Below are 25,861 nucleotides of genomic sequence, written 5' to 3'. Positions count from 1 at the left end.
ATAAAAGTTTTTTTTTGCATATATTTGATGTATTTTCAGCGTGAAAAGACATTGTTTCCAAGATATGACCCTTCAAAACTTGAACATTATTAAAGTCAAGCCGTACGGCTAAAACTATGAAGTTTACTTCAGCTTGTGAAAAAAGAAAAAAAAAAAAACCTTAGTAAAGATTTTTTTTCTTTTTTTGAATCGGTTAACCCGTAAATTGATTAAACCGAAATTTAACCACAGTCTTTCTCACATTGAACAAGAATTACATTCAAAATCATTGACAGTAATCCTCGATGTATTTCATTCTTTTTCTTTCTTTCTTTTTTCTTTTCTTTTTCTTTATGCTTGGGGGTGAGTCATCCAAAGCCAACTGCCTTCGTGGTACTATCAATATGTTTATATTAAGCATATCGTCGTTGCGCCTTAAAGAACCGCTATGTGACTTTTTTTTTTTTTTCAAAAATGTTATGCTGTTCAAATAAACCTCAAAGCTGCCAGACAGCGTCCCTTATAATGTGATAAGTGAATATTCAATTGTTTGGCCACAATAATGAAACAATAATGGATTGAAATTAAAGGCTTCACGTGCTTATAAAGGCGCTAAAGATAAACCGACGCGTGCTACGTAAACAGAAAAATAGTAATATAATATTTTTGAAGCAAGCTACAACAATGTCCAGTGCATAATATACTCAGAACCAATTTTATTGTATTTTTCAAGTGCTTCCGTGTATATTTAACAAAATTTTAAGGGTGGAATGTTTTTTTGCTTCTTCTGAAAAGTTGTGGTTTTAACACATAACGGTTCTTCGAGGCACAGCGACGATATTTTATTTTGACTTTCGTATGTCTGCAATGGTGCTTCCTTGTTCTAACCGTACTTAAATCTGTTCCCATATGCTGTGAAAGTATTTACACATCGAAGTATTTCAAAGCATACGAACGACACCTTCGGAGTATTTTGGTATAAAAAAAAAAAAAAAAAAAAAAAAAAAAAAAAAAAAAAAAGCAATCTTTGAACAATGAGGAATTGTAGTGTTTGCTAAAATATTCATTTCTTGTAAAGGTTAGCTTTTCGCTGATTTATGTGAAATAAATAAAGTTCTCACATTACTTCGAGTTCGTTCATTATTCAAAGTGAAATCTTAAGTTCTGACGTTGAAAGTTCTGAAAGGACCTTCTAGTCGAATTAAATGGACATTTTTTTAAAAAAAGCAAAGTATTTTTTTTAGTTTCCTGTGTGTTTTCTAATGCTATTATTTCCAGCTCGCAGATGTATGACGTCAGATAACGACGTAACGTTCAGAGCAACTTTGCAGAGAAATTGCAAGAACCAAGAAGGGAAGAGGGCAAGGTGGCAGAAAGATAAGTGGTGGTGGTATATGTGTAGGCATAGAGAAACTCAAACTCTGAAAACATTGGTAAAAATGAGAATGAGAGAAAACGGCAAAATTCCGAGCAAATGATAGACACAATGTTGTTTACCACAAATTCACATGGCTTGGAATGAAGAAACCAGGGACTTTTTGCACGTGATGGCAGTGAACACTGAGTCACCGTGCTCCCAGGTGGGAAGCAGACTTGTGCGCATCAGAAAAGGCAGAGCGACCATTAAAGATCAACCTCAATGAAACATATTCTTGCTCCGCAGTTTTTCCTTTCATTGTGCAATATTTCACTGTAACAAAAGACAAAATACTATCTCGGCTTCAAGTGTCCGTATTTCAGTTCGCATATTTATGGTAATTCTATGTATACTGTAACATTGTTGTGTAATAACACTTTTGAAAAATCTACTGTTATTTTCTTCATTCATGTTTAATTGTATTCAATCATTGCCGACCTAGAATAGACTTCGGTATTCCTTCTAAAATTCCAAATAAATCATAAGAACAAATATTATAACATACTTTTAACCATAATTTTACCTTTAATAACAAGTTTAGATCCATTTGCATTCATAAGGTAACTTTTGTTTATTCTTAAACATTTTAGTTACGTGATTTGACCCCGTGGCTGATACCGCCGCTCCCGTGTCAAACAAAAACTGTATACACCATCCATCACATAATAAGGAAATCAAAGAAATTTGTAAACTGGAATCTGTCATTCTTCCTGCGCTGATTCGAACCTAAAACTTTTTCCAGTCTCTATTTTATAAAGATTTAATTACTCTTAAGTACTGGAACAACGATATCTTATTTTAATTAACATATAGCATATCAAATTAAGACGTACACAGTACCTAAATTAGGAAAACAGATTGGCGCTGTAATATAATAATAATAATAATAATAATCATAGTAAATGGAATCAACTTATTTCAGGTTATTCAACGTACGAACCACATTTGTCAACACTCAGTAAGTCATGGAAAGACTTCTTGAAGTCCTGGACTAGAGTGCCCAAAGTCCTCGTCTCTGCTTTCTGAATGGTGGGAACATCTCCAAAAAAGCAACCCTTCAGTGGTGATTTAATTTGGAGGGAAACAAAGTAGTCATAAGGGCAGAGGTCTGGATCCAGTCAGTAATTTCAGTTGTTTTGATGGACCTTGGACACTGGCACTCGTTTTCCACAAACTCCCTGCTAGCACTGAACCTCCTAATTCTATTCAAAAACACGTCAGCGAGAAAGGCAATTGTCTCCATAAACCTTTTTGAACATCTCAAATGTTTCCGTTGAAATTTTCCCTAAGCGTGTACAGAACTTTATATATATACTCACTCTCTGTTCCATTCTTGAAACGGTGACGAGGCATTACATCATCAAACTATATTTAGCGGCGTCATGCCCTACATTTGCGACCGGACACTACTAGAAATTTCTGTACATTTTCCCAAAGTAACACGTAAAATTCACCACTACGAAAATTTCGTCTCAAAACTAACTTCGATATAATAACATAGCTCAAGTGGTAGAGCGTTGGCTTCGCATTCGGGAGGTCGTGGGTTCGAATCCCTCTGCCGACCATCCTGACTGAGGTTTTCCAGGGTTTCCCTCAGTCCTACCAGGCAAATGCCGGGATGGTACCTAGTAAAACGGCCTGGCCGATACCTTCCCAAATCCTTTCCATTGTTATTGTTGTTGATGGATATCCAGTGTAAAATGGCCTCTGAGTTGTATCTCGTGATTGTTAAATAAATAAATAAATAAATAAATAAATAAATAATAAAGTCGTGGAAATGTCAGAAAGCTACAATAAGACCAATCATTATCTCAACTATAGCAATTGTCCGTAAAAGTACTGTGACACAACTTTGAACAGATAAACGCAAAACATCTCCCAACAAACCTACAATAACCAGCAATACTAGACATATATGATCAGAAATTTCTTTGGAGAATAAGAACTCTTCAAATAATCTGCACTTGCCAGAGACGGACGTCAGATTATTAAGCTGAAACCGGTTTAAACCGAGATAGAGCAATAATAATAATAATAATAATAATAATAATAATAATAATAATAATAATAATAATAATAATAATAATAATAATAATAAATAACTCGTTTCCTAATTGGCACACTGTGTTCCTTCGTTTTGTAATATTCCTTAGTCTTTTGACCACGCACTGTTATATCAACTTTGCTAAACTGATACTATGCAATAAATATAATAAAACTAACATTTCATTTCTTCTACTGACCAATCATTAAAACAGAAACATTATCAAAACATTTTTCACCCAATATTTTCCTTAGTACGAGTTTTATTGTGCGTGTGTGATTTAAGTTTTTATCTCTTGATAAATTTCTTTGGTTTCAGGTTTGGATACGTACGCCAATACAAAGGAACAATACATGAACAAACGAGCCCAGGACAGAATTAGAAGCTATTTAAGGTCAACAAATGACGAAATAAAGAAGTCCAACTTAAACAATTCATCCAAGAAGAAGTTACAAGTGGTGTTTGAAAGTTTCCAGGCCGAATTAAAGCAAGTGAGATATTTCGGAGGTTATTTTGATCGTGAGACGATATCTGAAGAAATCCGGATATGTGCGGGAGATGGGACGTTTTTGTGTGAGGGGCGATGGGACCATGATAGATGCAGGTATCCTGCGGATCACGAAATTAATCCTTACGATAATAAGGAATCAAGAGTAGTTTTTTCTACGTGGAACTTAGATCATAGGTAAATATCTTAAGTTTTAATTTTCTGCAAGTTTTAAATGGACTTTTATGTCCATGAAACTAGAGATAAGTATGGATAAGGGTTGAATGGAGATGCTGTTATTTAGTTAATTATATACTTTGTTTACTTTTGATTTATTTATTTATTTATTTATTTATTTATTTATTTATTTATGTATTGAAATGCCAGTTCTTCGCACAGGGAGGATGAGATTTATGCAACATATCATATTTGAGAGTAAAGAAATTAGTGGGATAAATAGATAAGGAAGAGCGATCCCTTGGACGGTGTCCCTGTTAATCTCCGGGCCAGCAAACATGTTCCTTTATTCCTAAATTTGGGCTTAAATATCACCAGGTTTGTCACTGATCAGCTTGGCGATCTCGAAAACTATGAATTCGACGCTTAATATCGGTCAATTTGGACATGTTATATTTTACCACCACTCCGCCTCTCCCGATGACGATAGGAGGTAAGGTGGGACTTGAACGACGTCGGCAGGATGACTCTGTTGGCTGTGCTTTTGTTCTGGAAGTCCACCGTTCCCGAGTTCAGTTTCATCCCCTCTGTACCGTCTACACCGCAGAATTGGTAGCAATTTTGGAAGCTCTTCAGCATGTTCGTCGCCGCCAGCTTCGCGCTATTGTGATCTGCTCTGATTCCAGCAGTGTTCTTCATAGCCTTGCTGATGTCTCGTCTCCGCATCCACTTGTCCAGCAAGTATTACTTCATTACCATGGCCTACTTGCTGAGGGCTATGATATTCAGTTTTGTTGGGTGCCAGGCCATGTTGGCATCCCTGGAAATGAGCTGGCCGACACTGCTGCGAAGGAGGCTGCTCTTCATGGTCGTGGTTGCCGCCTCCCTGTTCCCAGCACTGATGTTCGTCATGTCTTTTCTCGTCTTTTGCATCAGCGCTGGCAGTCATCATGGGATCAGCAGATCAACAAACTCCATGCTGTGAAGCCCCGTCTTGGAGTCTGGTCGTCGAGCTCCCGCCCTTTACGATTGGAAGAGAGTACTTTGGCTCGTCTTCGGATTGGTCATAGTCATTTGACACACGGACATCTTCTACACAGAACTCCTCCTCCTGACTATTCGTCATCTTCTTGTGGACTGTGTGCCTCGTGCGCCTGTGCATGCTCAGTTTGGCCTGCCCGCTGACCTCCGAACTCTGCTCAGCGATGATCCTGGCATCGTCTTGAAGGTGTTCCGATTTCTGCGACATCAGCAAGTTTTATCCGCTATTTGACTTTTCTGTGTGGCTCTATAACTGTGCAGTGTTCTGTTATGTGGATGCACCGCTTTTAACGTTTCATGCATTATTTATTATTTTATCTTGTACTTTTCTTTTTCTGTACTCAGCTTGGTGCTCTGCGTGACTGTTTTAATGTGTTCCTTATGACCTTCTCTTCTACGGACAGTTGTTTTTATCTGTGTGTGTTTGCGTCTCTTCGCGTTTACTGTGTGTCCACCTACCTAGTGATGGGTGCTAAAAGACCTCCGTCGTCGGCGCACCCACCCCAACCTTTCCAATTCAGTTCAATTCAATTGAACGGCGTCGGTAGTATTACTAGTTATGTCAGCGACTCCGAAAACTGTGTATTAAAATGTTATAAATAATTTTCAGTAGGGAGTTAATTATAATGTGCGTGCATCGTAATTACAGGCTAATCCATATATATATACTTTTACAATATTTACCATTTGATTAAGTTATATTTCCCTTTGAATGGATATTGCATTCGACTGTCCTAGGAACTGTGGGAGAATCATTTACATTCAACGACTTCCTCAACTTATAACTTTGGTGAGCGCAAAATTTCAAAGAGCCTATAGCCTTGTAAATCATCGGGCCTAAGCTTTCGTTAGTTTTTCTTAGAGAGCTGCCTGGCTGCGGGGAATTATAAGTGAAGTTAACAACATGACTGTTCATATATTTGAGAAAATATCACAGATTATTGTGCACTGGGTTTAGATTTATTTATAAGAAGGTGGAAGTTTGCTGTAAGAAAATGATTCTCCCATAATTGCTCAAAGAAACCGATAGGATGCATATTAAGTAATTAAAAAGTTTAGTCTCTTTACCTGCAGCCTCCAGTAAGATGTATATATTCGTAGACAGCTTCGGAGTATTATTCACTTTTTCATTGGTGCAAATTGTAAAATTCCGCTGGTAGACAAATGACATAGTGAAGAAATCTCTCTTCTGGCTAATCCTGAAATCCTGAGAACACGACTGTGGAAGCGTTGAGTTCTATGAATCATTTGTGGAAACTTTAAAACATTTCTAGCAGAGTTTCCATCGACCTGCTAACCCGTGAAAAGACAAGTAATTCAGCTTACCCCGAAAAAGTCCTGGAATAGTCAGAGAATCTAGTGAAAAGACCTGTAAATATCAGGAAATTTTAATAGATTCTTAATTCTCATAACCCATTGTTTTAAACCTGTATTTTCCTAGCAGACATTTGTTATATTATAATAATTGCCTGAAAGAGATCGTAGCTGGATCCAGTGGTAAGATTTCCACTATATATATATATATATATAAATAAAAATAACAATAAAAAAACACCTTCACAGCAGGGTTATCACTAGAGACCGGATGTTTAAGCACTGAAACCTGGAAAATAGGCACTTAAAATTTAAAAAAGTATTCACTAAAATGTAATTCGAAATAATGAAGATAAATACTCAATACAATTAAAAAATATATTCAAATCATAGATAATGTTCAAAGAATATAGAAACATACCTGTTTGTTAATACCTTCTTTCACTGTATATATAAAAACGAAACTTGACATGTGTTCCATGTATATTTAGTAAATACATTCTCTAGTACACTTTATCACTACACATAGCAGTCCAAAGTTCTACAGCCCTTTGTCAGTACACATAGTAGTCCAAAGTTTTACATCTTATCACTACAAACAACACTTATATTTCTCGGTAGAGGCAGAATCCTTTCTTGAAATACTAAATTATATTTTTTCCCCAATTAAAGTCTTATTTTGAAGAAAATGCATAGAATAGGCAATGTTAGGCGCTAAAGTAATTATTCATGCAGGAATGGGCGAAATAGGCAAAATGAAATGGCTTAAATTGTAACTATAACTTCCCATAAGCTTTAAAACATTATTTTTGATCATATCTTTAACATTAATGAATAGGCATTTTGCCTAACATCCAGTCTCTAGTTATCACTGAGAATAACCATAAAATTATTTACTTTCGTGTTTCGGTTTCGGGAAGGAATAGTTAATGCGCCTTTGCATGAATTATGACTGAGAGACAGAGTTTTAGAAGTTTGTGAACATCATTATAGTGAGCACGTAGCAAGGTACGTGTCTCAAAATGAATATGAATGTAAATCGTGTTTTAATTGGAATTTTTAAAGAATACTTGTACTTTAGGTCTGCTGGATTTCTCATTTTGTCTTACCACATCATTTGGTAGGTAGAAGGTTATTTTATAAAAGAAATTAGTTTCTACTGCAAAACTTCTTTGCCTACACACACATACTATACACAGGGTGTTTCAAAACAACACCGACAACGTTTGGGAGGTAAATCCTAATACCAAGATAAGACAAAAAGTATAGACCAACCTGGGTGCACAAGTGCTTCCTACCGAAGTTATAGGCTGCCGAAAACACGAAAAAATGGACTTTGAAGGTCTATAGCTCTAATACTATGAGACCTATTGTAGTCGGGTCAAGACTTTATTTAGGAATTAGTATATGCCCTATCCAAATATAGATGTTTCGGAATCCTGTGGTACTTCCGCAACAATTTTTATAGAGGTAGTTGGTGGGTACTTCAGATTATATGTCCGTCGCCAAACAGCCTCTATAAAAATTGTTGCGTTAGCACCTTAAGATTCTGAAACATGTATTTTTGGATAGCACACATATTAGTTCCTAAGTGAAGTCTTAACCCGACTGCGGTATGTCCCACAGTTTTGGAGCTATAGACTTCTAAACTTCATTTTTTCATGTTTTCGGCAGCCTATAACTCCGAAAGAAAGCATTTGTGCACTCAGATTGCTCTATACTTTTTGTCTTATTTTGGTGTCAGGAATCAGCTCTCAAACGTTGTCGGTGTTGTTTTGAAGCACCCTGTATATGTGTGTGTACATGCATAGTAGATAGACTATCATTACTTTATTTACGTTATGTATAGACTTGAAAATTCTTAAATCTTGACCTGGAAAATCTAAAAAAAAGTAATTTGTCTGTTTGAAGTATCAACAAAATATATACAAAGCAATAACAAAACTTACACGAAGCGAACTATATAAAACATCAAAAAGATATCAGTACTACACTTCATCTTCACTAAAAAGATAACAGAATATTGATCAAACTCAATAAACATCATGCCCGATAATTCAATTTACAGTTCAATTTATCTTTCCACAATCATGTCATTTGTTTGTAGTGAAACTTCACTACAAACTGCACTGCACTGATGAAGGAGTGAATAATATTTCGAAATATGTCTACGAAAATACGTTCTACCGGATGCTTCAGGTAAGAAAAGTGGTTCTCTCATAGATATAGTATAAAGTATAAAACAATTGAATGCCCACGCCTTTTGTTATCTATTTAAAAGTTATAAGTTAATACAGTATTTTTCATAGCACACTAACTGTTTAATAACCAGAGATCGGATGTTAACACATTAAAAACCTGGAAAATAGGGACTTGAAATTTTTAAAAAATGGGCACTAAAATGTAACTCGAAATAATGAAGATAAATACTCAATACAATTAAAAAATATATTCAAGTCATAGATAATGTTCAAAGAATAGAAAAACATACTTGTTTGTTAATATTTCCTTTTACTGTATATATAAAAACGAAGCTTCACATGTATTCCATGTATATTTGGTAAATATATTCTATTCAGCATTTTATCACCACATATAACAGTCCGAATTTTATACACTTTATCAGTACACACAAGAGTCCAAAGTATTACAGAACTTTTTATCAGTACACATATCAGTCTAAAGTTTTAAGGTATGTTATCACTATAAACAGCTCTTATATTTCTCTGAAGAGGCAGAATCCTTTCGTGAAATACTAAATTATATATTTTCCCAATAAAATCGTATTTTAAGGAAAATGTATAGCAGTGTTTCCCAACCGGTGTGCCGTGAATGGGCCGTTGGTGTGCCGCGAGGAAATTGAAACAAAATGATTAATTCTATAGCAATCAAATTGCAAAACGCGGGGGAAAATGTATATTTGTATTGCACATTACTATGAACCTCCACTATGAACTACAATTTTAAGTTTCATACCAGGTTACTGTTCTGTACATTTCTAATGTTGAAAAAAGTATTTGTTATTGTCATGACCATTATTGCTTCTTTATTGTTCAGACTATTTCGTAACTTGAAAATTTAAAATATCATTCAATCCTTTCGACAAATTACCTACATTTGTGTTTTAAAAGTAAAAGAGATTTGTTTGTTCGTTCGTTATTTAGTGATCTTCCTTCTTAGTGAAAGGTTGGATACAGTTTTCGAAGTAGAAAGCGTAATTTTTAAAACCTGAGTCCAATATTTCATTGCAATTGTTTTCTGTTTTTAAATTAGAATGAAAAATAAATATAATGATTTACCACGGGGAAAAACCAGTGATCGAGCTTTCTTCTCTGTGAGAAGAAGCTCAGTAATTACAGAAAAAATACCACGGTATTTTATATTTACAAATAATAATATCTATAAGTGTGCCGCGAGAATCCAAGTTACACCCGTAGTGTGCCGCAAGTTGAAAAAGGTTGGGAAACGCTGATGTATAGAATAGGCAACATTAGACACTAAAGCAATCATTTAGGCAGGAAGAGGTGAAATAGGCAAAATAAAATTGGCTTAAATTGAAACTATAACCCTCCATGTAAACTTTAAAGCGTTATTTTTGATCATATCGTTAATATTAAAGAATAAGAATTTTGCCTAACATATGGTCTCTATTAATAGCTTTCTTCCGGCACACCAGTGGTTCCGTCACTTCACACTATATACCGGGTCACACTGCTTGAAAATCGTTGAATCCTTAGAATCCTTAGAATGGTATGGGTTTATATGGATCACCTTGTATAATCGTGCATTCTTATTTATGTGTAATTTCTTGTAGGGTCGAAAGGACAAGGGCCATAGTTCCTGCGTTGATTGAAGCCGCACGTACACAGAATGGACTGGACTTAAATTGGCGCTATTTCTATAATCTCCTCTTCACCAGGGAAAACTTAAAGCTAGTACATATCGTCTGTCACGACAAAGGTATACACGAAGGCGCAGTTTGTGATCCTTCAAAATATTATGTTAGGCGTTAAGTATTTTGTCTTTTTATCCCTAATTTTCAACAAGATACCTGTTTAGTATAGTCAACTGGATTATTTTGGACAGTTGAAGCTTTATAATTAAGTGAATCAGAGGCGGATCTAATAGGAGGATGGTTGGTACGTTCGGCATACCAAGTATTTGTATACGTGCATATTGTTTCTTAAATAGCAAGAAGAATTTATGTAAACGAACATTAAAGTTAGTTCATTAACATACAGTAGAGAATCGCTTTGGATTTCAATTACTGATGTTTTAAATAACTTTATAACTGAAGGAAGTCATGCATGTTGTTTTAGCAATAGTTTGAAGTGAATGCAGTAGTTGCGTATAGTTCTTAGTTTTACGTAAGGGCTTTGAAAATTGCTAAAAGGTGTACTCTGTATTACGAAATAATTGACAATAGAGTGCATATGTACTTCTGCTTGTGCTATTCCATCGTATAGTCGTCAACAAATGTTGATACCCTTCCATGCGATTCTTTTATCAGTTGCTTCCAAATCGATGAAAGGATAACAGGTAGGACGTGATTCTTTAAACGTTATCCAAATTGAATCATTCATTCTGAAGTTTTTGTGAGAAAAATATAAAAATAAAATGTCGATTTGTGACAGCTATATAAGGTATTGTGACACCTTCTACAGTCTTTCTTAGTGTGAAAATAGTATTCGAAACCCTCCTCTATGTCCGCCACTGATCGTGACCATAGTTCACCGTAAACTTTGTGATAGTAATGTTTTATATATATGCGGTATTAGTTGCAACAAGATATATAAATGTATTCATTTATTTGCAAGCAAATATGGGTACATCAACAAAGTTTTAGCTTTTGTACTGGTTATTTTGATCTTTTATTACTCGTATGTGCAATATAGGTAACGAAAAAGAAATTTAAACCAATTTTTCTTGAGTTTCTGAAACCCCATCTGCTTATAGAGTAAGATTCATGAGGAGAGTAGATTGATTTTCACAAGTCACTGCCGTATCTCAAAAACAAGTGAGTTTCGTTTCACAATATGAAACTACGATAGACTTCCAAACTATGCGAATTGTGCTTCGAAACCGGAAGTGTAGATCTGTAACTTCCGGTTGTAGTAGATGGAAGGATAAAGTCAAAGGCGTAACTTATTCTTGAGGCGCAGAAGTCATATCAAAAGATTATTTCTCGCTACCTCTAAGAAGGTTAATATTGAAACCGAAGTGGCAGTAAGATTAATATTGAAACCGGAAGTGAAAAGTAAGAAGATCAATATTGCAACCGGAAGTGGTAGTAAGAAGATTAATATTGAAACCGGAAGTGGTAGTAAGAATAATATTGAAACCGGAAGTGGTAGTAAGAAGATCAATATTGCAACCGGAAGTGGTAGTAAGAAGATTAATATTGAAACCGGAAGGGGTAGTAAGATCATTATTGCAACCGGAAGTGGTAGTAAGAAGATTAATATTGAAACCGGAAGTAAGTTTTTTTCTAGAGGAATAAAGGTTTCTATTTCTGGTTACGATAGAGAAATAAAGTCAGAGATGAAACATGGTTGTGAGGTACTAAAATTCATATCGGAGAACTGCTTCTGGGTATCCATTGCCATTTTTTTTTACTATGGCAATCAGTGTTAAAACCAGAAATCATATATTTTCAACACTTCCGGTTTGAATATATGATTAAAGTAAAGATTGAACCTTATTCTGTGGACGCTGAAGCCATTTCTTCTCTCTGTTATCGCTTTTGTTGTATGAAAATTAAAATTGAAACCGTAAGTGGTAGTAGATTTCTACTACTTCCGGTTTTAGTCGAGAGATTAGAGCAAAGGTAGAGTTTATTTTTGAAATTCTTAGTCGAGTAGTATGGTGGCAGGAAAGACAGGGAGAGGGCGAAGGAGACTACAATTACTGGACGATATCAAAACAGAATAATCGTACGTGAAGAAGAAAGAGGTAAGCGGAAGACCGTAAAGCATGGAAACTTCTCAGTTGCAGCAAGTGACCTGCCAATAATGGCAGAATACCTATGATGATGATGATATTGATAGTCGATTGTAGAAAACAGCTTTTCGCTGTTTGTTACCGTTTTTGCTCCACGGTGAACAACGTTGGAAAATGGAAATCGTTGAATTGTACCACTTCCAGTTTGAATAAAGAGTTAACACATTCCATGACAAGCAATGGGCTATGCCCATCGTGGAATTGAAGGCAAAGAAGATGGAGAACGGGTATAGCCTTCTCTTTGCTTTACATTTCGTTAGCAAACTTTGTAGTTGTCAGACATGCCTTTAAAATAAAAAGAAAATCCTCTCTACTGGGAAAAACAGTTCGTTAATGTTAAGAAAAGAAGATGGAAGCTGTTATTGTAAGGCTGAATCACCACGGACGGACAAAGAGAGTTCTTCAGTAGGATTTCCGTTGCTTATGAATAACATAGTTTGGAAGTCTAGTAAAAGGTCACTGCCGTTAATTATAGGGAAAATAAAATCACTCAAACGCCAATTCTGAAAAAAAGATATAATTGTGATATTACACACTATATTAAATGTAATTATTGTGTCTAGCTTCAGAAATCGTTAGTTTAAAAAACTGAAATCTGTGAATGTTTCAGCTCAAGAGTAGTTAAAAAAGACTGATAATGTATTAGAATGAGAAAATTGTATGTGTACAGTTACGTGAAAAAGTTCGAAACCCACTGTAATTTTTCTTGTTAACATTTTCCGATAATGAATTAATTTGTTATTTTGGGTAGAGATAACATTCCCAGAATACAATGCATTTGATCAAAAGTAAAATTACTTGTCTTGCAAGCATTCTTTAAATATACAATGCTTAAAAGCTCCTACATTTCAAGCCAATACGCAGTTCAAAACAACAGGCAGAGGAAAGTAAGACAAACTGAGACATCGTCATACAGAGTTTGCTTATATCGTTCGACTAATTCTCGGTGGGTTATGACGCATTCGTGCACCTTTGTTGGTGTATAATTTATTTCATGTTTTCCTGTGAGGATTCATGTTCTAAAATATTTTGTTGTTGTTTCCGAACACTGTGTATGGCCTATATATATATGTGTGTGTGTTTTTCTAGAGAGAGACTTTATGTTGAAATGATTTTAATATCCATAAAATTGGCTTTATTTGACAGATCATTTTATGACATTAATGCATGAATATGATTTCGGCTAGACCAATTTGGAGGTACAATTTTTACACACTCTTCGCAGTAAATGAGGCTGTATTCCGGCAATAACGCGTCGAATGTTGGCTTCCAAGTGGTCAATTGTTTCTGGTTTCTCAGCGTAGACATGCAACTTTACATATCCCCAGAGAAAAATAATCTAATGGCGTCAAATCACACGAACGAAGTGGCCAGTTAACAAATCCATTTCGTGAAATTAATCGTTCGTCACACGTTTCTTTCAGTAATGTAATTGTGACGCACGCTGTGTGGCTGAAACCACATGTCTGTAACATTAACGTCTTGCAATTTAGGTAAAAAAAGTTACTAATCATGTCTCTGTACTACTCACCGTTGACTGTAACGTTCTGACCAGCATCATTTTGAAGACATATGGACCAATGATTCCACCGGCCTATAGAGCACACCAAACCGTGACGATGTCTTCCAGGATGCGTATTATCGTTTAGAGTAAACGTATTGCGAAAATAACCCATAGTTTCTCGAATTAATCGCTCTGATAGACTATTATGAGCACCGTAAATTCCACGTAATGCCCGATGAGTTTCTCTAATTGAACCATGGTTTTCAAAATAAAGTTGCCTAATTTGCAAACGTTACTCCGGTGTGTGTCTTTTCATGATGAATTGCCAAACCAAACTAACCTCAAAACATCCCAGAACTGTAATATCAACTGCCACAGAAAACAGTGTTGGCAGTTTAAATTCTCCGCCTATAATAATAATAATAATAAAAAAGTTGTATATATATTTAAAAAAATCTTTATCAGACTAATAATTACAAGCCAAGATGAACCGAACCCATAAGCTCACGGCGTGCGAAGCTGTGGAACACACAGCCTCTGTTGCTAAGTTGAGTACCCACTCACGTTTTTTTTTTTTTTTTTTTTTTTTCCAAGCCACAACTTTGTAGATAAACAAAATTAAATTACCCAATTGCGAAGAAGTTTCACTTCAATATATTTCCGTGCACTTTCAGTAACGCAACAATCTTCCTAATAGAGATATGTAAACCAAATACTATTACGTATTTCATAATACATACAGGTAACTAATTATGAAACGTGTACTCGCATAAAATGAAACACCATAATTCACCCGCGTGCTCTTATTTGTGGGTTGTTGAAGACGCCTGTACACACATTATAAAATAATTCATTCTAAAGACTTGGAAGTAATTGCAAGCATTGTTACGTAATCTCATGGTTACCTCGCACTGCATGGTCTCGCATTTCTTTAATACTTGTAATACCTTTCTAGTAATTAGTCTTAGTCTTCAGCTACATTTCCTAAGGACAGAAAATGATCGCAATGCACTCTCACTCAACATGAGTGGTCAAACTTCATTACTTTAAGTAATCAAAGTGTTTTGAGCCACTTTTTGCTATCTTTATTAGGGATTGTACTTGGAAACATGACGTAGAGTGTGGAGAGGTAAGAAAAGAGAAAACAGAAGAACATACTACGTGAATATTATGTAGCATTGCTTGAAATTACCTCTCGAGTTTTTCGAACGAATGATTTCACAAGTAGTAGAGATATTGTTTAGAGATATTGTGTAGAAATATGTGATAACTGTGTGCATGTAGTAGAAAACGTGACATACACTACGTGTTATTGTCAGCATTTTGCGAAAACGTGGATGGGAATTTAGCCCTTGTATTCTTGATTCAAATAGGTCTACCGTCGACAGGCAATTGTCGCTTTTGAGGTCCATAATTTGTCTTCAAGTTTTTTTTTTTTTTTTTTTTTTTTTTAAATAAATAAATAAATAAATAAATATGAAGAGCGAAAATAAAGTGGCTTATATTTCTTTCTATTTCAACGGTTAGCTACTGCGATAACTTTCAGAGTCGTCAAATTTGATGCCCGGGGAGATAATATATTAATTTCCACTTAAATGTTTTAGTTTTTACAAGAATGGTTCAAAGTATGTTTATTGTGGAAAAGATGTTAGGAAGTTCGTTTTATTTGGAATCGACTTAACACCAAATTTGTCTTATTTTCCTTTCGTGTTGTGTCCTGTTTCGTGTATTATTTTGTATCACCCGGTATTTTTAACTTTTATTTCTCAGTGAAGACCCTCTTGATATTGGAAATGTAAGAAAATTTATTCTTCTGCATATGAGGAAAGTTTGCAAGGAAAGTTCTTTTATTTTTGATAATTTCTGCTCAACCAAATCGGTAGCAATGTATCATTTATAAGAAACTGTGTTTTATTTATTTTTGTGTTGTTTGTAAGAATTGAAAAAGAGTTTTAGCTTTTGAAAGTATTTATTTATTGTGTATGTTTATTTTAATGTCCATTATGTAGTAAAAAAAAAAAAATAAATAAAATTACATTCCGTTTAATACGTAATGTGAAGAATGAGGTTGAAAATGAGAATTGAAAATATTGTCCAAGACAAGTAAGAAACAAACAAATTGGCATCGAAAATCTGTTTGTTTCAGACACATTAATAGAAATATTTCATTACATGTATATGGATTGTTTCCAAACATATGGTTTCATTCAACATTTTCTCTGATGATTTAAATTCAGTATCTTGACGTTTCATATTTTTCATTTTTCTTTTAGACCAAGAGTCTAGACCGCACTCATCGTATGTCCATGTTCTCTATTAAAATTACGTATTTTAGCTTCAGTAGATTCTATTACGATTGTTTCTCTGTATTTCGCTTCTGGTCTCGAATTAAAAAGAAAAGTGTCTTTCCATAGTTGCAGGTTCGGATCCTGTAATTTTGCTCTGTTCCATTCACTAGGTCTGTAAATCTGGCTTTTATTATATAAGAAAGCATCATTTCGCCATTTTACCGATGTGGATTCCCTCAGGAACTGCCATTGGAAGAGACGTAAATGTCAGAAGCACTCTTGTGGTTGTTTTGAGATTCACTTAAATCGTCTGCATTTCATTGTAGATAATTTGAAGAAATTCCGAATTTGTTGATTACAGTGCTTGTAAGTATACGAAATACTCGAACATCAAGTACAATTGCACGCAGCCTGTTTTTACTTTAAAGTACAGAACAGCTTTCAGATGTGCCCATTTTCTCTTTATCCAGTATATAGTATAACGAGAAAATTCAGAAGATAAATGTTATTAAAGAAGATTTGCGTAATATTAAATTTATGAAAATATTCTCTCGAGACAGCATGCATAACACTGCCATTTTTGTCACGCGTTTTGATGAGGGCAATAACGCACGTACACACTTTGTTGCTAAACTGAATATCCCTCGCCCTTGCTTTACAATTTCTTTCAATTGTAAATACTACGGGAGAAAAACAATTTAAATGTATTTTCTTTGACGGAGAACATGATTTTGTGAGAAAAAGTAACAAACAACGCAAAGGTATTAACTAAATAAATTATATGTGAGGGAAATACCCAGTTATTAAGCGACTGGATATTAAACATATTAAAAATATATACACAGTATGAATGTGCAGTACAATTTATAGGTCATTGCCGTGATCGTAGGATATAATTGCTTCATTCTTATCAGCATGTTTAGGGTAATATACTTGCTGTAATTTGTATATTGGTATATTACTTGCCATACAATATGTTTCCATTAATACTTATGTACAGTACTTCAGTACTTTGTATTTCTATGAAGGAAAGAAAATTTGAAATGTAGAATATTGTTAATGGTGTAGGTGATTTATATAAGGGATTACATTAAAAAAAAAGGCCTAATAAAATGTTTATCTATGTACTGTAACGACATCAGAAGGGATTTAAATATTTCCCAATGGTGAATTTGTCATGTAATGATTTATGATGATTCATGATTCCCAGTGGTATAGTAGAGAATTTGTAGTTACATCTAGGAATAAAGGCTGAATGCTGGGAAAGAGTACATGAAAAGGGTTAGGTTTATCGAGAAATATATGTATCAAACGTCCTCCCCAAAAAAAATCCTTGTCCAGAAAAGTTTGAAAGAGATGGTTTCATCATCAAGGTGTCTGTCGGTCATGAAAGTCACGAAATCAGAAAGCTGTCCTGAAAGTCAAGAAATTTAGCTTTTGGGTCACGAATTTTTTTATCTATACAAATATAAGCACAGACTGGAAAATTTTGTTCTATAAAACATCAAAATTCTCCACTAAAAATGTCTTTATGATGGGCTTTAGACGCTACTGAATCGCAAGCAAAGTTCTTCTATCGCATGGATGATAATTCGGCCTAATTTGCTCCCAAATTCGCTCTTGAAAATGTTAGGAAATTGTATAGTTTGGTAAAGAAAAGGTCACGAAAAAGTCACGAAATTTCATTGTGGAATTTTAGTAGACACCCTGATCATTCGAGGCTTCTCAGAATCTACACAGAAGTAATAATAATAATAATAATAATAATAATAATAATAATAATAATAATAATAATAATAATAATAATAATAATAATAATAAATTTTATTGTCGTTAAGCTGTACATAGCAACAGACAACATCAAAATGAGATATAATATCTACAAAGGAAAAAAGAAGGAAAAAATGATTTTAAGATTATTAACATTTCTGAGTTCTTGTGATTGTAAGATCATTAACGATGTTGAACATCAGCACCATCTTTGTTTTGTAGCCCATATATTTATGTGAGGATTTAGTTTTCTATTTTCTTGAAAATGAACTGGTATTTTAGTGATGAGATTTTATTGATTTCTTTCTTCAATTCTAGTTAAATATTGCTTACTGTTTCAAAATCGGTGTGCATTATCTGTACAAGGTCCATTCAATAAATAACCGGCAAAGTTGTATAAAAAACACAAAACTTCGACGAATTTTGTGTTTCTTTGTTATTTTTTGGTGGTGTCCTAGAACAATTATCAGATGTACCTGGCACACCTGCCTCCCGAACGGGATACTGGAAATAAGTGAAACAAGGTGGCGGCTCCCTTGCAGGTTTGCACCAATAGGAAAACAGTTCACAGCTTTTCATGTTTTGGAGCTGAAGAATGTCGCCATTCTCAAGCCCGTTGTCGTTCAGGTTCGTAAAAATGAATCCAACTTTCATCTCCCGTTGCAATACGGTGAAGAAATACTTCCCCTTCAGCCTTGTACTGTGCAGAAGCTCCCTGCACACATTCATGTGTCTTTCTTTTATTTCTGATTTCAACTGGTTGTAACCCACCTCGTACACACTTTCTTGAACATCAGTACGTCTGTTCATCTTTGCATGCAATACCACTCACCGTAATACGCCTGTTTTCTCGTATCAACTCTCGCAATGTTGTTCTCCGTGACTGCACAGACAGAGCGTCCTGGGCGTGGCGAATCTTCAACACTTGTTACACCCCTTTTAAACAGAAATCTAATGATGCTGCCCCAGGTTGGTGTAAACCTGCAAGGGTGCCGCCGTCTTGTTTCACTGGTTCCCAGCATCCCGTTCGCGAGACAAGCGTGCTAGGTCCATACATAACAAAGAAGCACAAACTGTCGAAGTTTTTTTTTTTTTTTTGTCTTTTTTATACAACTTTTCCGGTTATTGAATGGACCTTGTATGTTAAATATTACTTATTTGCTTACTATATTATTATTTGCAAGTTAAATATCACTTATTTATCATATATACAGGGTGTCTATCGGTCACGAAAGTCATGAAATCAGAAAACGGTCATGAAAGTCAAGAAAAAGTAATGAAATTTAGCTTTTGGGTCACGATTTTTTTTTATCTGTACAAATATAAGTACAAACTGGAAAATTTTGTTTTACAAAACGTCAAAATTCACCACCAAAATTGTCTGGTTGGCTTTAGACACTACCAAATCGCAAGCAAATTACGTCTCTATCGCATGGATGAAAATTCGGCCCAATTTCACTCTTGAGAATGTAACTAATTTTTATGGTTTGGAAAGAAAAGGTCACGAAATTTCATTTTGGAATTTTAGTAGACACCCTGATGTTTTAAGATTATATATAACGAAAGGTAATTTTTACGGAGTAAGCTACATATAAATAGTTCTGAAGAAAAAAAAATTAAAATTCCAGTTCACTTCAAAGAAAAAAGAAAAATAGTTCCCATATAAATCAATGGGCTGAAAAACAAAACATAGCACAGGTATTCGACACCTTGAAGAATTGTTTTGTCGTTGTTTTTGCTCATGAACAGCGGTTTCTTTGGAAATGAACGCCCTTATGGTGAGAATTTTCATGCTCTTAAAAAAATTGTATTTTATTAGATCTTCAAAAGGATAGATAAAGAATAAGAAACTGTTTGTGACTGTTATAGAATTAAGGTCCAAATAGTAACTCAGCAATCGTATCAATGATACTGACATTATGGGAAATTAAGGCAATGTTAATAGAGCTAAGTTACATTAGATTTCTGAAAGGTTATAAATGCTCACGAAAAAATATTGAAAATATTGATGTTATCTAATTATTTTAATTACTCTGTCTAATCGAAATATAGAAATTAAAGTTATTAAATCATTGCTAAAAAATTGCTTCTTTTTTTCAGTAACAATTATATCAATGCATAAAGAGTTAAATACATTTGAAGTGTTATTTCATTTTTAAAACGTCTCGGTACAGCATACGACTATTAAAATGTTGTTAAGAAATTTATAACATTTTAAGAAGTGAAGCATACAGAACAAAATATGTTGTAGTACACTTTTTTTCTTTTAAACTAATTATAGATTAATTCTTAATAGTTAACAAATTATTAAGGGTGATTCTGAACACAAGACCTAGGGATGGTCGTACATGAGCACGGATCGAAGTAAAGAAGGGTGGAAGAACCATAAGACGCTTAAAAGCCTGACATATTAAAAATAATAAAAAAATACTTCTTTTTTCTTTTGCTTGTTTTTCATAAGTGAAAGAAGATAATGAAATACAACTTACCACAATCATCATAATGTTAATCTGTAACAACAAAATATGAACCTGAAGAATTTTCAGTGTTGTCATACAGTGTTGCCAGAATAACAATTCTCCCAAAATCTAAGTTAAGACAATAACTAGAGAAACATACTCAAGTGCATTTGATTACGTATCGTGTTGTTTTGGTATCCTGTGAACTACTTTTTAAATAACATTATTATTTAATTTTAATAACTATATATTAAAACTATTTTTTGTTACAAACTAAATAAACTAGTATTTAAAAAGTAGTTCACAGGATACCAAAACAATATGATACGTAATCAAATGCAGTTGAGTTCGTTTTTCTAGTTGCTGCCTTAACTTAGATTTTGGGGGAAATGTTATTCTGGCAACACTGTAATTTCTATGAATGACAACACTGAAAATTCTTCAGGTTCATATTTTTTTGTTGTAGAATAACATTATCTATGCTTGTGATAAGTTCCATTTCATTATCTCCTTTCACTTATGAAAAACAAGTAAAAGAAAAATGGTAAATTTTTGTATTATTTTTAGTATGTCAGGCTCTTAACGAATATATCTACTTTTATTTTTGTTTTTATAATGTCAATATATTTGTTGGGCTCTTAATCGCTTTTTCTCGAAAGCAGTGGGAATTTCACACTATCTATAAATTGATGAAAGAATGCAATTATTTATTTATTAATTAGAGGAATGCTTTTGTAAATTCCACGATTATTCACAAAAAAAGTATGGTTGTCCGTAAAATAAAGTGGAGAAAAATCCAATTTATAGTGGTACATACTCGCTTTTCCGATTTTGCTGCTAAGTAGTTTAAAAAGTTTGGAGCAATACCCATAACTTAATATTAAATGTCAGAATTTTTAAGTGTTTGAGTTCGATTCAGTTGTGGGTCCAGGTAAATGGCAACGTTGCATTTTCATTTAACAATTGGTCGCATAAAGAGTATACAACTTAATCGGTTCGTCGGATTTTAAAAAAATCCTTCACTCTAGATTGAAAACATGATATTGGGAGACGGTTTCCCTGTTACATTTTGTTGTAACTCTGATAATAACAGAATTACCCTATGTCAGAGGACTTTTGAGACACCCTGTATATTAAAATGATGAGAAAATTATAATAATATTGTGCAAATATAAATTTGTCACTAGTTTTACTTTGCTGAACCCAATAAAGATGTAAACAAGTGTATAAATGCAAACTGTGATCATCTGGTGTTCATCAAGCATTAAAAAATAATATAGATAAAAGTTGAATCGATACGTTAATGCTTGGCCTATGATATTGTGAATGATATAGATTTGTAACTGTGATTTTCTGGAGCAGTGACTTATTAAAATCAAAAGCGACCATACTGCCAACCAAAGTGTATTTATGTATATATATTCAACGCTAAACATTAGAAAAATACCCCAAAAAAGCTGCCAAATGTTCGTAGATAAATATTTTATTTGAAAAGAAAAGTTTATTAATGGTGAATATAAATGTTGCTTAATGAGTCTCGTGGCTAATTACGTTATTTTTTATTAGATCCGTAATCAGAAGTTATAAAATTATGCTAGTTTATGACGTAGTAATCCTATGTGAAATGCAAAAAAATTGTGTCACTCTATGAGCTAATTCCTAATAGTACACTCTGAAGCTAATAGATGTCACTAGCTGCCTGCCTGATGCCAATAGGTGCCGTTAGTGTGCATGCAGTTTTCAGATTTCAAACTATTATGGCGATTGAATTGTAATTTAAAACCGGATCGTTTCAGTTTCATTATTTCCAAATAGGACAAAAGCCTAAGCATTAATATTTGTGTTTTTGTCAGTAATATATTGCGGCGATTTAATTGCAATTTAGTCTATATTGCTTCAATTTAATGTTTTGAAAGTGGATCAGGCTTGGGCGCAACAATTCGTGATATGTAATACTACCGTGGGCGTCTGGAAAGGGATAATTAAGAAAATGGAGACACTTTGGCTATCCTAGCTAGGATCTTTGAGCCAATACAAAACTAAACATAAGACCTTGAACACAGTCGTACGTGTACTACTACCGTAAGCTTAATGGTTACTTGCATGCATATGCGCGCGCCTCCTTGTGGAGAAACTTGTCTTCCCTGGAAAGATTGCTACGGACGCCCATGTTTGTAGTGCTAAAAAATTAATAGTAAACGTCCCTTTATGTAATGTCCTGTTTGTAGACAGCGGTCCAAAAGAATTTTAATACAGTTCGTCCATAATCAGAAATCTTGTTCTAGTTTCCTGTATAAAAAAAGAAACGTCACTCGTAGAATTTAAGAGATGGATATTATTTAAAGCTCACTAAATGAATTACAGTTCGAATATGTAAGGATGCAAGAAGGTTATAAGTGATTATATGTAAATCTTCCACAGTTCTTGACACGTTATGCATGTGTGTAGCATTTTACTTTGTTAGTTTATTGTATATCTATATTGTGAATATAATGTGAACCATGATTTATTGTTTAAGCAATGTTCCAGTAGTGTGGACTGTAGAAATATAGCAGTAGCTATTTACTAGCTAAATAGTGAAGTTTAGAAACCATCATAGAAAAGTATTCACAGTTGTCAGTGTTTTTCTCTTTCACTCTCTCTCTCTTTCTCGTGCTTTTTGCGCTGTTATTAATACGTTATTATTTTGATGAAAATGAAAATTGTTTTATTGTTGAACCACGTGTACCCGGTGAAAAAAGTTTTTTTCCGTATAATAGTATGTGAGTAAAAGTTTAAAGCAAGGCCTATACTACACAGTTATGTTCAAAACCGTTGTGATAATCACTTAACGTTTTGAAAGCCCTGACTTTTATAAGATTAACGAAGACTTGTTCGATTTAAAGGTGTTTCTGCGACTTTGTTTTTTTGTTTAATGGAATTTCTTCAAATCTAACATCAGTGGTACGTGTATAAATGTAACTTATTACATTGCATTTGCGTACACCACATTACTCTGACATGGAGATGCGAAAAAATGCAATTTTTTCGGACGGAGATTTTTCCGACTTTTTTTTGGGGGGGGGGGAATCCTGGAAATTTTCTCTCTTTTTTTTTTTATGGCTTTCTTGTTCAAGTGCCACTACAATTAAGAAAGTGCATTTACACATCCATCACTTGTGAATCCTGTGCTCAGTTTGGGATTGGTTCCTTTTGATTGTTTTCATACTGGCATTGCATTTTTCCCCAACAAGTGTACGTTATGCAACCACAAAATTCCAAATGTCGTTTTGGTTGTCTGACCACCTTATCAAGTTCTGGCATTTTCTTCCAATAAGTTTACGTTATGCAATCACCTTATCCCAAATGTTGTTTTGGTAGCCTAACCATCTCATCAAGTTCTAGCATTGCAGTTTTCCCCCAACAAGAACTAATCCATCTTTACTAGATATATACATGTCAATAGCACAAGTTACCGTAATAAGTTGCAACTTCTGTAGTGAGTAGTTCGTTTTAAAGGTAATTAGTTTGCCAAATATGATTTAATTCTGCCAGGTTATTAATCTAAGGATAAGTTAACGTACTAGAAACGCACATCTGTAAAATTTTAGCGTAATATTTTTAAAAGAAGAGACCCTTAAGTATTGAAATATTGAAACAAATGTATTTCATCAGAATCTACCTAAGATTTTAGTTTAAATATTAATCCTTGGAGTACCAAGATATAAATTTTACTTAAATGTCCAAGATGGGGTCAATTTGACCCCATAGGTTTTTGTGACTAAGACCAGCAAAGAGATCAAATGATATTCGATTGTTACAAAACAAGCAATGAACATTTATTGTAAAGAGAAAAATGTACCACATAAGAGAAACTAACAAGATGAGGTTGGCGCCAAAACTCGCACGAAAATGCCATGCCCTAAGCGCCATCTACATGTGGCGGAATAAGAAAAAAATTTTCTTCCCTCCTCTCGGAATATGGCTGAAAACTCTTTATTCCATGATTGACCAAGATGAGGTCATTTTGACCCCATTTTCCATTTCTGTAAATAAAAAGACAAATTAGACTCTACGATACTTGTTAAGTGTACAAAATTATTCAAGGGACTCTTATAGAAGCATTCCTAGAAGACCATTTCAGCATATATTTTTTAAATAGAAAATAGATGTCTCGCTGGGGTCAAATTGACCACATCTAGGTACTCCAAGGGTTAAAGAATGCAGAAGTTGGTAAATCAAGGAAACTACTGTATAAGGGTAGGAAACGTCAAATACTAATCCCTTTATGGGGTCCCATTCACGATTTGCTTCTTAAGCTCATTATTGTGTTAACAAATATAATAATGTAAATTCAAAACAAAATAACAGCGACAAGTTAATAAATTACTATTTTACCGGTCAAATTAATAATTTATTATTATATTGATGCAAATTCGCTGTGCAACTAATTTCAAAGCACTTCTAACAACAGTTATATTATCAAACGTCCAGCCTCAAATTTATGGATAAAAGGAAATTGATATATCGACGTGCAAATTCGTGGAAATTTATATGTGACTTACGAATAGAGATTCGGTGCAAACAAAGCAGAAACACCGTCTAGTTGTTCAATTCTTCGTAGAAATATTGGTACAGGATTTCATAATTGTCAAGTGAGGATTACATTTGTTTGAGATCATGACTGTCACATTAACTGACAAAAAAAAAGCAGTAGTGAAGTAATTAGCGAATATTTTGTCATTAGAAGTAGCAAGATGAAGAGTATAGTCAAAGTCTTAGTTTTGTTCTTGTAAATATATACATATATTTAATGTGTGTATGTATGTAATTAGGATATTATACATATATATATATGAAGTGAAAGAAAGAAAAAACAATACAAGTGATAGTGGTATAACCACAGTCTTATTTCCACAATTTTTACCTAAAAGGTAATTCAGTAAATCCAAACTGTTAAAACCAGTAAATATGTATACCGGTATTCTCTTTGAGTAAATAGAAAAGAAAAAAAGAAAAAAGTTGACGAAATAACCAAATCTTCAAACTGAATAAAACATTACAAAACAGAGCTTATTCTTTACCAGCAAAAGTTTGAAAAAAAAATCCAATCCGTACTTTATATTCAGAAGATGGATTATATACATGAACTTAGAAATAAGTCTGACTTTGAAATGTTAAATATACAGTATTTTATGAAGTGATCATGATCTAAATGCTCAAAGTTGTAACTGCCCATCAGTAAAAGTATTAAACACTATAGTTACAGTATACCCTTTCTAATCGGTAGATCAGAATAGCTTACTAGATCATAGTTACAGATGAAGTTGTGACAAAATGTGAAGGTGATAATAGTGTTAAGGACTAGAATTTCGTAGTAGAAACAGAGTAAATCAGATAAA

The 25,861-nt window shown here is 33.9% G+C and overlaps 1 protein-coding gene across 2 annotated transcripts in view; it reads left to right on the top strand.

The window, feature by feature from the left end:
• Nucleotides 1–19,643, top strand: part of Drep4 (DNA fragmentation factor-related protein 4) — an 83,483-nt gene extending 63,840 nt beyond the window's left edge. For both annotated transcript variants that reach the window (XM_081742133.1, XM_081742134.1), the window contains 2 exons: nt 3,759–4,125; nt 10,274–19,643. In XM_081742133.1, the coding sequence (XP_081598259.1) occupies nt 3,759–4,125; nt 10,274–10,472 (566 nt within the window). In that variant the 3' untranslated portion in view covers nt 10,473–19,643. The remainder of the gene's footprint in view (nt 1–3,758; nt 4,126–10,273) is intronic.
• The last annotated feature ends 6,218 nt before the right edge of the window (nt 19,644–25,861 follow it).

The sequence above is a fragment of the Thermobia domestica genome, chromosome 16 (assembly GCF_964235325.1).
Source record: "Thermobia domestica chromosome 16, izTheDome1.hap1.1, whole genome shotgun sequence".
NCBI lineage: Eukaryota > Metazoa > Arthropoda > Insecta > Zygentoma > Lepismatidae > Thermobia > Thermobia domestica.
This window is presented reverse-complemented; position numbering and strand designations above follow the sequence as displayed.